This window comes from Sesamum indicum, linkage group LG13 (assembly GCF_026168435.1).
Source record: "Sesamum indicum cultivar Baizhima isolate 11 linkage group LG13, ASM2616843v1, whole genome shotgun sequence".
Lineage (NCBI taxonomy): Eukaryota > Viridiplantae > Streptophyta > Magnoliopsida > Lamiales > Pedaliaceae > Sesamum > Sesamum indicum.
In genome coordinates this window covers 5,356,800-5,366,957 of record NC_142669.1, presented here as the reverse complement: position 1 = coordinate 5,366,957, position 10,158 = coordinate 5,356,800, and the positions used below count along the sequence as shown (strand labels likewise).

Here is a 10,158-nt window from a genome sequence, read left to right as displayed (position 1 = left end):
CAAGGCTTCCATATGACGACTTCCCCTGAGTCAGTTCAGTCGGCTGGACAACCTTATCAACCACCCACTAACATTGCATAGACGTCTAACGTCTATTGGTGATGAAACACGACACTCATCTAATGAATATAATTTTAGTGAAAGCTTCAGTAGGACTCTCGATGCCCAGTCCCGAGGTCCTCGACTTCGAATATTTTCAAACCCAACCCTTGGCAGTTGGTTTCATGACCGCCATCCAATACGCAGTCCACATTCTGCACGGTTGTTAAAGTGGTCTGTCGGCATCTATTGTGATGTGAAAGGAGTGCTTGACCTAATTTGGTAAGCACAACAGATACGTGTGCTGGAAGATGAATACTTACCATATTCATTAGAAAAACATTGGTTAAATAAAGTTTGCTTGAATGGTTCTCAAAACCGCCAATCTAATTGGATTTGATCACCTATTCCAATAATCTCCCACTTGACCTTTAAGCTAATTACTCATGCTTTCAGATTAATCTGATTATGAGCAATCTGCGAAACCAACTAGGTCTTATGGGTCTTACTTTTGTGTTGTCCAGCCGCTTGGTACATCTTTCTATCATCGCTTCAAGCAGATGATCGTGTCTAAGATTTTTTCTTGCACCTGTGATGAGATCTCGGGCCTTTTATCGTGTTCCATAGCCTAGTTGTCATCCACCAAGGTGATTATTGGCGTGGCTATGCTAAGTAGCCCACCCAACAATCCGGTGTTGTTTTTTGGTCCTTACCATTTTTCCATATAAATTTAATATTGCCATACATTCAATTTTCTATGATAAGATTCCTTGTGCTATTCCATTTGGAACCTTTCCTATATTACCACTGTTGGAATGGGTGACCAAGAGATAATTGGATGGCGATTTTGAGAACCATTCAAGCACTGCTTGGACATCACAATAGATGGCCACAGACCACTTTAGCAACCGTGCAACAGTTTGACTGTGCATTGGATGGCAATCATGAAACCAACTGTTTAGGGTTGGGTCTGAAATGTTCGAAGTCGAGGACCTCAAGACTGGGCATCGAGAGTCCTACTCAAACTTGCATCAAGAGTTGCATTCATTTGATGAGTGCCGTGTTTGACAGGCGACAGACGTGGAGCGCCTATACGATACGAATGGATCGATTGGCTATGTGTCGAATCGACTGACTGACTCGTAGGGATCGTCATATGAAAGACTCGAAGGTCAGTATGACTTGTGTTCCCAGCTCCAATAGTACGGGAGTAGATCTCAGACTTGAGGAATCACGGGAGTCACCTGCATGCGATGAGAATCTTAGATTTGTGCGAGAGGTGATCGTGACTCAGACATGGTTATCATAAGTCTTGTCTAGTGCAGTTAAAGTATGTAGCGAGGACGATGAGTTCCAAAAAGAGGTTCTATCCCATGTCAAAACGTGATAGATGTATCTCCTACGCTCTTAGAAATGCGTCTACGCTCTATAAATCTGTGGCCATAGTCATTGGTCGAATAGGATTAAAAGGTTCCTATATCGAGCAAATGAATCAAAATACGATCTCAAGTATTAAGTATAGACGCCAAGTCCAAGATGGGAACCGACGCCTAATTTCATGGCCTCGATTAAGGCCGAGAGGCAATAGATGGAAGGACTGTACCTGTATGGAATCGGGAGCCTAAATGTTCACATGGATTTTTGCCTAGTCTCCAGTGCCATGGACCGTCGCTAGACTGCCATCCATGGTGACGAGCTTTCTTGATCAACTTATTAATTAAATTGGATTTAATTAATAACAGTGTTGGACGCTGGCCCAAGTCTAGCTGAAAGGTGAACCTAAAGAGTCACACACAAATCACCAAAAAGGGAAGAGGAATTAATTCCATAAATAATTGAATTACTTATATATGAGAGGGATCTATTGGATGGATAAGCCAAAGGATAAATTCATTGGATTAATTTATATTGGGCATACCCTTATTATTTAATAAATTGGACTTATTATTTAATAAAGGGTTATTGGGCTCACATATTTAAATGGATTAGATAAATAATGGACTTAATTAAGTAAGTTTTCATTAAATTGGATTTAGTTAATCGGGTCTTTTATTTCAATTAATTAAATCGGCCCAGGCCCATTAATTAGGTTGGTGGAAATTCTTGAAAAAGAAAATTATTGACTAACAAATGAAAGAATCGGTATGGCACGGGAATGCAGTGGAAGCGTGAAATAAAATATTATTTAAAACGAATCAAAGGGGTGTTCCCTTTGAAATTTTCGGGCGTTCGGTGTTCGTCAAAAGTATAATAATAAATGAAATAAGCATGCTAGAGATGTGATAAAAGGAAAAAATAAAAGTATACAAATACAACATGTAACTTTACCTTTTGTTTCTATAGATGAGCAGCACGTGCGTTGTTTTCCTTTTCATTTCTCTTTCGTTCACTCTAGGATCGAAATTAGAACCCCTTTAATTTGTCCACACCACACTAAGGAAGGGATGTAGTTCTTTTTCTATTGCTAGATAAAACAGAGAACAAGAAGAAAAATAACTCCAAACTAGAACTATTGTTTAGTGCTTTTGAAATGTTTTACGTTCTAACTTGAATCCAATTCAATGTAGAACAAAAAGGAGAACATTTTTGTAGAGAAAAGAGAGCAAAATTTCATCGTTCAGGTGTTGGTTATGCATGATATGTATGTGGTTTTGTATATTACATAGAATTGAATTTAAAATTCAATAACTACCAAGTTTGCCTCCAAGACAACCTATACACACACGTGCATATAACCTTCAACATTCATGAAATAAGCATTCTTTTTTCTTCATCACGGTGAGGAGTTTCAACTCCTTCTTAACTTGCTCCAACCTCCCTCAAATGGGCTTGGACTTCAAGTATGGACCGGGCTTGATTTAATCAAATTAAAATAAGCCCAACCAAAGTTCATTGGATAATAATTAATTAAATTATTTTTAACTTAAATAAGTCCAAAGATTCAATTAATCTAATTAAATAAATCTAAGCCCAAACTCTAATTAATTGATCCAATTAATTAATTAAGCCAAATTAAATAAATTAATCCACTTAATTTAAAAGTGTTAGGCCCAAAATTAATTAATTCAATTAATTAATTCTTGAGCCATCCATCAAATGAACTATTAAACAAATAATCTAATCATTTATATATTCTCCTTGAATTAATTAATCCAATTAAATTAATTTATTTCTTCTCGAATTAATTCCAAATTAATTCCACCAATTCCATAGTCATTTGTGTGTAACTCTTTAGGTTCACCCTCAGTTAGACTTGGGCATTGTGTTCAACATAAATAATTAATTAAATCTAATTTAAATAATTATTTCCAATTAACCATTAGTCAGAAATGCCCATCACCATGGCACTAGAGACTAAGTGAATGTTGTCGTGAACATTTAGGCTCTTGAGTTCCATACAGGTACGGTCCTTCCGTCGACCATCTTCCAGCCTTAGCCTAGGACAAGGAATTGGGCGTCGGTTCTCATACTGGACTAGGGAACTATGTTGAATATTTGAGATGCGTTTACTCTATTGATTGACAAAGGAAACCATTTCCTATTCGACCAATCGTTATGACCATAGACTTAGAGAGTCTATGCCATCTCAAAGCGGATAGGAGATATATCCATCTTATACTGATAGGGGATGGATTCTATCTTGAAATCCACCATCCTCAATATATAATCCGACTATACTGAACAAGGCTTATAATGACCACAATGAAGATACAGTCATCTCCCGCTAGATCCAAGATATAGCCATCATATACATGTGACTGCCATGATTTCTCAAGTCTAAGGACTAATCCTGTACTATCGAAGCCGGAAATTCAAATCATACCGATCAAGTCTCTAAGGTTTTCATATGATGATTCCTGCGAGTCAGTTCAATCAGCGAACAACCTTGTTAACAAATTCACTAAAATTGAATAGACATCCCATGTCTGTCGTCGATGAAACACGACACTCATCCAATGAATGCAATACTTAGTGCAAGTCTCTATAGGACTCTCGATGCTCAGTCTCGAGGTCCTCGACTTGGAATGTTTCAGACCAACTCTCAAAAGTTGATTTCACAGTTGCCATTCAATGGTAGCCTAACAACATGGGTTATTCAATTGGTTTGTGGGCATCGATTGTAACGTTAAAACGCCGTTCAAGATAAATAGTAAGCACAACAAACACATGGTGGCACAGATGGATGCTTACTAAATTCATCAAGATAATATCACATTCATAAAAATTGCTAAATAGTTTTCGAATTGACTTTCTGCTCACCATTTCTAACAACAAATTCACTTTATTAATCATCCTTTATTTGGAATAGACATGCTCCGATGCATCAATTCAAGGTATACATTTGTGTATTAGTCATTTAGAATGACTAATGAATACATAACATAATACACAAAATAATTTCTTACACCCTAACTCTGCCTCTCGGCTGCCCCTCTTGAATAAACATTTGATGTGTATTGTTCTCCCTTATTTTCTTCTAACAAAGAGAATTGAGGGATCTCGATTCTAGTGTTGTTGACGCAACTTTAGAGGGTTTGTACATTGAAGTCTTGAATGAACGAATCAAACGAAGGAGGTGCGAAATGAATCAAAGAGGCAATGTTGAATTACAATTTTTGCACCTCTCATTTTCATTCAACCAATAGCCCAGTTAATTTTAGTATTTCTTTTATTAATATTAACTATATCGAACGCCCGGGACCACCAACGGTACACCCTTTGGAATTATTATTTTATTGCGTTTCTGTTCTAATTTACGTATTTTGTTATCGCCGCTTCCACTTGTGCGTTCATTGGTCGATCAACTTGTACCTCCCGGTGCCTTTCAAGTGGTATCAGAGCCAGGTTCGATGTAGGAGCTATGCTTTTGTGTGAATAAGCTTGATAATATGTTCTTAATTGATTTTGAAGCATGATATATTATTTGCTCATACTTAAACAATTATGTGAGAAAATTAATTTGTTTCATTTTTGCAATTTTGGATGATTTCAATTATTTTAATAAAATTGATTTTTTTGATAAAATACTTGTTTTAATTTTAGATTAGTGTTTGGGAATAAAAAAGAAAATGGCACTATAGCAATGTATGTCGACCGGCAGTGCGCAGCATAGTGCACAGGAAGGTAGTGCACGCGCAGGCGCAGGCGTGCGCACTCATGATGGTAGGGGAGCCAGCGCGCACGCGATCACTTGTGCGGCCGCTGTGCTGCTGGTGCTAACAGCCAATGGTTGGGCTGTTTTTTCGTCATTTTTTCAAAACATTGGATTTTGCAATTTCTGCATATTTTTTTAAAATTATTAATTATTGCTAATTTAATTTTAGAGAAAAATGGATTGTTTCTAGAATTAAATTGCTTTAATTAATTTGTCTTAATACGTGCATGGCATGAACGAGGCTTAATTAATTAATTTGGCTTTGCTGCGTGTATTCGATGCACGAGGCTTAATTAATTAATTTCACTTATTTGCATGCATTGGATGCATGAAGCTTAATTTATTATTTTGATTTATTTGAGTGCATTGGATGCACGAGGCTTGATCATCCACTTTAGTTGCAAATTTTAAACTTATTGTTTTCTACATATAATTTTTTGTCGTGATATTGGATATCGCGATATTTTAGGATGTTTGTTTTCTTGTCTAGCATTATTAATTGTTATTATGTGCTAGAATGAATGTGAATGAATGATCATGGAGCCCTACACCGCATCTATGTCTTTTAATTTTTGTTCAGTGGGCCCGTGTACCCTTGTGATTTTATTTTCTCCCTCCTCCTCATTTTTAGCCTTGGAATAATAAGGCTTCCTATCTCCCTTTGAATGTGACTTCTGATCGGGGTTTTCTTTTAAATTGTAATGAGAGTAGTATAGGACATTTTTGGTGAGATTTTTATTTTAAGCAAACCCGTGGAGAAGAATGCCCATGAAGAAGGCGGCCCATGTAGATATCACAAGGCCCATCTATATGTTCATGGGTAATATTACTTTATAATAGCATCGGGCCACCTTAGACAGACTATAGACTCACCGCGGGCTAAGTGAATCGCATAGGTTGGGCTCGTGATCATCCAATAAAGGTATGCTAGGTTTCATTGCATGCGATGCATTATTTAAATGCTTTAAATATTTGATATTTATGCATGCAATGTTATATATGTGAAGAGGTCTCGGTCAAACCACTCATAATTAACTATCACTTGGTTGGACCAAGTTGAAGTTTTAGGGTCCATAAATGGACTTGCATCAAAATGGCTTGATGTGTCCAAAGTTTTTACCCACAATAATGTGGAGAGGAAACTGCCACTATATAATTGTGGTCTCACAAGTCGTGACACATTTCGACTAGAGGTATGTTGCACCATTATTCTGAACATAGGAACACGCTCAATGTTTCCCTGTCTCGCGAGTCGTGGGGGCCGACAGTTGAGGTGTGATTTGATTAATGGGTTGAGCCCAGCAATAAACTAATATTAAGCCCATAAATGGACTTAGATCGAAATGGCATTTCAATTTGTCCAGGCCTTCCATCCATAGCAATATCATGAGGAACCTACCGCTATCCAAGTGTGGTCGCACGAGTCGTGGCACATTCAGAATAGTAGGCAAACTGCATTATTGTTATGAACAAAAGACTACGCTCGTTGTTTCCTTGTCTCACGAGTCGTGGGGGGCGACAATTGAAGTATGATGTGGTTGATGGGTTGGTCTTAATACCTAGTAGCATGATTCTCTCGGAGTCCTCGGGATCATCTGAAGAGGTGAGGAAAATGATCTTCGGAATCTCATGGGAAGAGAATGGTATTGGATACCTCCCACGAGGCTTTTGCTATGTGAATCGTATAAGTGGGCCATGGCAAATTCGCTTGTGGATTTCGAGCCCACTAGGAAAGGCTATTCTCGAAACTCCATTTGAGAGTGATGGGCTTTCGAATAAATAGTGGGAGAGTGAAAGACTAAAGACCCAGTCTTTAAGCTTAATCATAATATTACATTCATTCGCTGATTTTTGTTTAATTTTTTATTGTCTGGAAAATATCTAAGTATCCTTCAACCATGATAACGGAGACTAATAAATTCAATGGCCCAAACTACGATGAACTGCGGCAAAATTTGAGGATTGTCTTAGATTTCAAGAACCAGGGCTATGTCTTGGAGAAGCCACTCCAAACGGCTTTCCCGGAAGGGTCCTCGCCTAAAGAACGTATCACGTTTGAGAAGTGGCTTGAGGACAACCTCAAGATCAGGAGTATCATATTTGCTTTGATGTCCAATGACATCCAAAAGCAGTGTGATAGGTTGGATGATGTTCCCTCGATAATGCTCCGCATGAAGGAAGTTTATGCGGTTCCTGATAGGCATATTAGATATACCGCCACAAAAGCATTCTTCAGGACTAATATGGCCTAAGAATTGTCTATTCAAAGTTATGGGGTTAAGATGTTATCCCTATAGGAAAAGCTCGAAGACCTTGAAGCTAGGATTGTCAATGACACGTACATTAACGTGATCCTTCAGTGACTTTCTCCGTCCTAGGGTCCATTTATTATTAACTACAACATGAACGGACTGGAGAAGTATATTCATGAGTTGATTCATATGTTGGTCCAATACGAGGCAACAACCCATAAGTCTACACCGTCGGTATTGGTAGGAGAGGTTTCAACCTCCAAAGCAAAAGGCAAAGGGGCCGGATACTGGAAGAGGAAGAAGGGCAAGGGGAAAGCCATCGCAACCATTGCTAGCGCTTTGAGCGCCCCTACTTCTCCCATGGGACTAGGCAAAGAGAAAGGGAAGGTTGGCGGTTCTTGGCGGTCGAAGGCAAATGATGTCTGCAATCATTGCAAGGAAAGGGAGATTGGAAGAGAGAGTGCCCACAACTCCTCTCCAACCAAGGTACGTTTGTGATTTAAGTGATGATGATAACTAATTCTGCTTCTTACGTATTGGATATCGGCTATAGAGCTCACATCTGCAATAACTTGCAGATGTTGGAAAGAAGCAGAAAGCTAAGTAAGGATGAGATGATTCTAAAGCTAGGAGATGGGAAGGTCGTCACTGCGGAAGTCGTGGGATCTCTCGACTTAGCTATTAGTGATCATATTCGGATAGAATTAAAAGACTGTTATTTTGTACCGAGCATATAAAGAATATTATTTCCATTCCTGTTTTAAACAATTATTGTTATATATTTATGACCAATAAAAATGATTTTTTGATGTTTGATAATAACTATCATCTATTTGGTATATTGGTAAATGGTCCTTATATTCTCCAACAATCTAATTGGATTATAACTGTCCAACACAAATGAAAATTAGATAATCATGAAAACGCACAGTTATGGCACGCAAGGCTAGGCCATATCTCTAAAGATAAGATGAGAAAGTTGGTAAAGTAAAAGAGTCTAGAGATAGACGATTTGGACAGCTTACCGACTTGCAAATCTTGTTTGAAAGGAAAAATGACCAAGAAGCCTTTTGTTAGACAAAGTGCGCTTGCCAACGGTCTTTTGAATTTGATCCATACTAACGTCTCGGGATCATTAAATGGAGGAGAATTCTCGTACTTCATAACCTTTACAGATGATCACTCACGGTATGGTTATGTTTACCTAATGAGGTACAAGTCTGAGGTCTTTGGAAGGTTCAAGGAGTACAGACTTGAAGTAGAGAATCAAACTGGCCATAAAATGAAAGCCCTTCGATCGGATCGAGGCGGAGAGTATTTAAGTGGTGAATTCATTGATTATTTAAAAGAAAATGGAATTCTCCCTCAATGGACTCCTCCTGGAATTCCACAGCTGAATGGCATCGCTGAAAGGAGGAATCCAACCCTATTGGACATGGTTCGATCCATGATAAGTTTTACGGAATTTCTCCATTCCTTCTAGGGTCACGCTCTTGAGACAGCGGCCAAATTTCATAACATAGCGCCATCTAAGATGGTGCCCCATATACCATATGGCATGGCAAGTCTGTGCCCTACAAGTACTTGAGAGTGTGGGGTAGCCCTGCATATGTTACGAGGCTAGAGATCTACATGGATGAGTCGGAGGGTATCACTTCCCTTGGAGAAGAATAGAAGGTCTGTCGTCCCTAGAGGTCCATCTATGGCATCAAACAAGCTTCCCGAAGCTGGAACACACGTTTTGATGAAGTCATACAGGATTATGATTTCATCAAGAATGAATTTGATCCTTGTGTATACAAGAAGATTAGTGGGAGTGCGGTTGCGTACTTTGTGCTTTATGTAGATGACATCTTACACATGGGGAATGATGTTAAGATGTTGGTGATACTAAACCATGATTTTCTACACAATTTTCCATGAAGGATATGGGTGAGGCCACTGACATCCTTGGCTTTAAGATCTATAGGGATAGATCTAGAAGGATGTTAGGGTTGACCGAATCCTAGTATATTGAGAAAGTCTTTAAGAGATTCAGGATGGATAACTCAAAACGAGGATTCCTTCCCATGAGGCATGGGATTAAGAGTCCAAGAAGTAGTCTCCCAAGACTAATGAGGAACATAAAAGGATGTCGGACATCCCCTATGCTTCAGCCGTAGGAAGCATTCAGTATGCTGTCTAGTGCATCAGGCCTGATATCGCATATGCTTTGAGCATGATGAACAGATATCAGGCATGCACTGGGGTGGCCACTGGAGCGCAGTTAAGACAATACTTAAGCACCTGAAAAGGACTAAAGATATATTGTTGATTTATGGTAGTGGAAAATTTATATTGGAAGCCTACAGCAACGCTAGTTTCCAATCGGATGATGATGATGCCAAGTCTCAATCAGATTTTGTATTCAAGTTGAATGGTGGTGTGGTTGCTTGGAAAAGTTCCGAGCAGGATACCACAGTGAATTCCACCACTAAAGCTGAATACATAGCAGCTTCAGAAACAGCTAAGGAAACGATTTGGATGAAAAACTACATCCTAGAGTTGGGTGTGGTACCTAGCATTTCTGATCCCATAGTTATCTTCAACGGTAACAATGGGCTGATAGCACAAGCAAAGGAACCGAGATCTCATCATCGTTCCAAACATATTCTTAAATGCTACCACCTGCTTAGAGATATGGTGAGCAGAGGTGATGTCAGGATGGACTGA

The 10,158-nt window shown here is 38.8% G+C and overlaps 1 protein-coding gene and 1 pseudogene across 1 annotated transcript; both read left to right on the top strand.

The window, feature by feature from the left end:
* The first annotated feature begins 7,092 nt into the window (after positions 1–7,092).
* Positions 7,093–7,446, top strand: LOC148784423 (uncharacterized). The gene has a single exon (XM_088876820.1). It carries the CDS (start codon positions 7,093–7,095, stop codon positions 7,444–7,446), a length of 354 nt encoding a protein of 117 aa, XP_088732946.1.
* A 2,131-nt stretch (positions 7,447–9,577) lies between these two features.
* Positions 9,578–10,158, top strand: LOC148784422 (secreted RxLR effector protein 161 pseudogene; annotated as a pseudogene).

Coding starts and splice junctions, on each gene's coding strand:
- LOC148784423 (XM_088876820.1), top strand. CDS start 7,093: ATGATAACGGAGACTAATAAATTCAATGGCCCAAACTACGATGAACTG.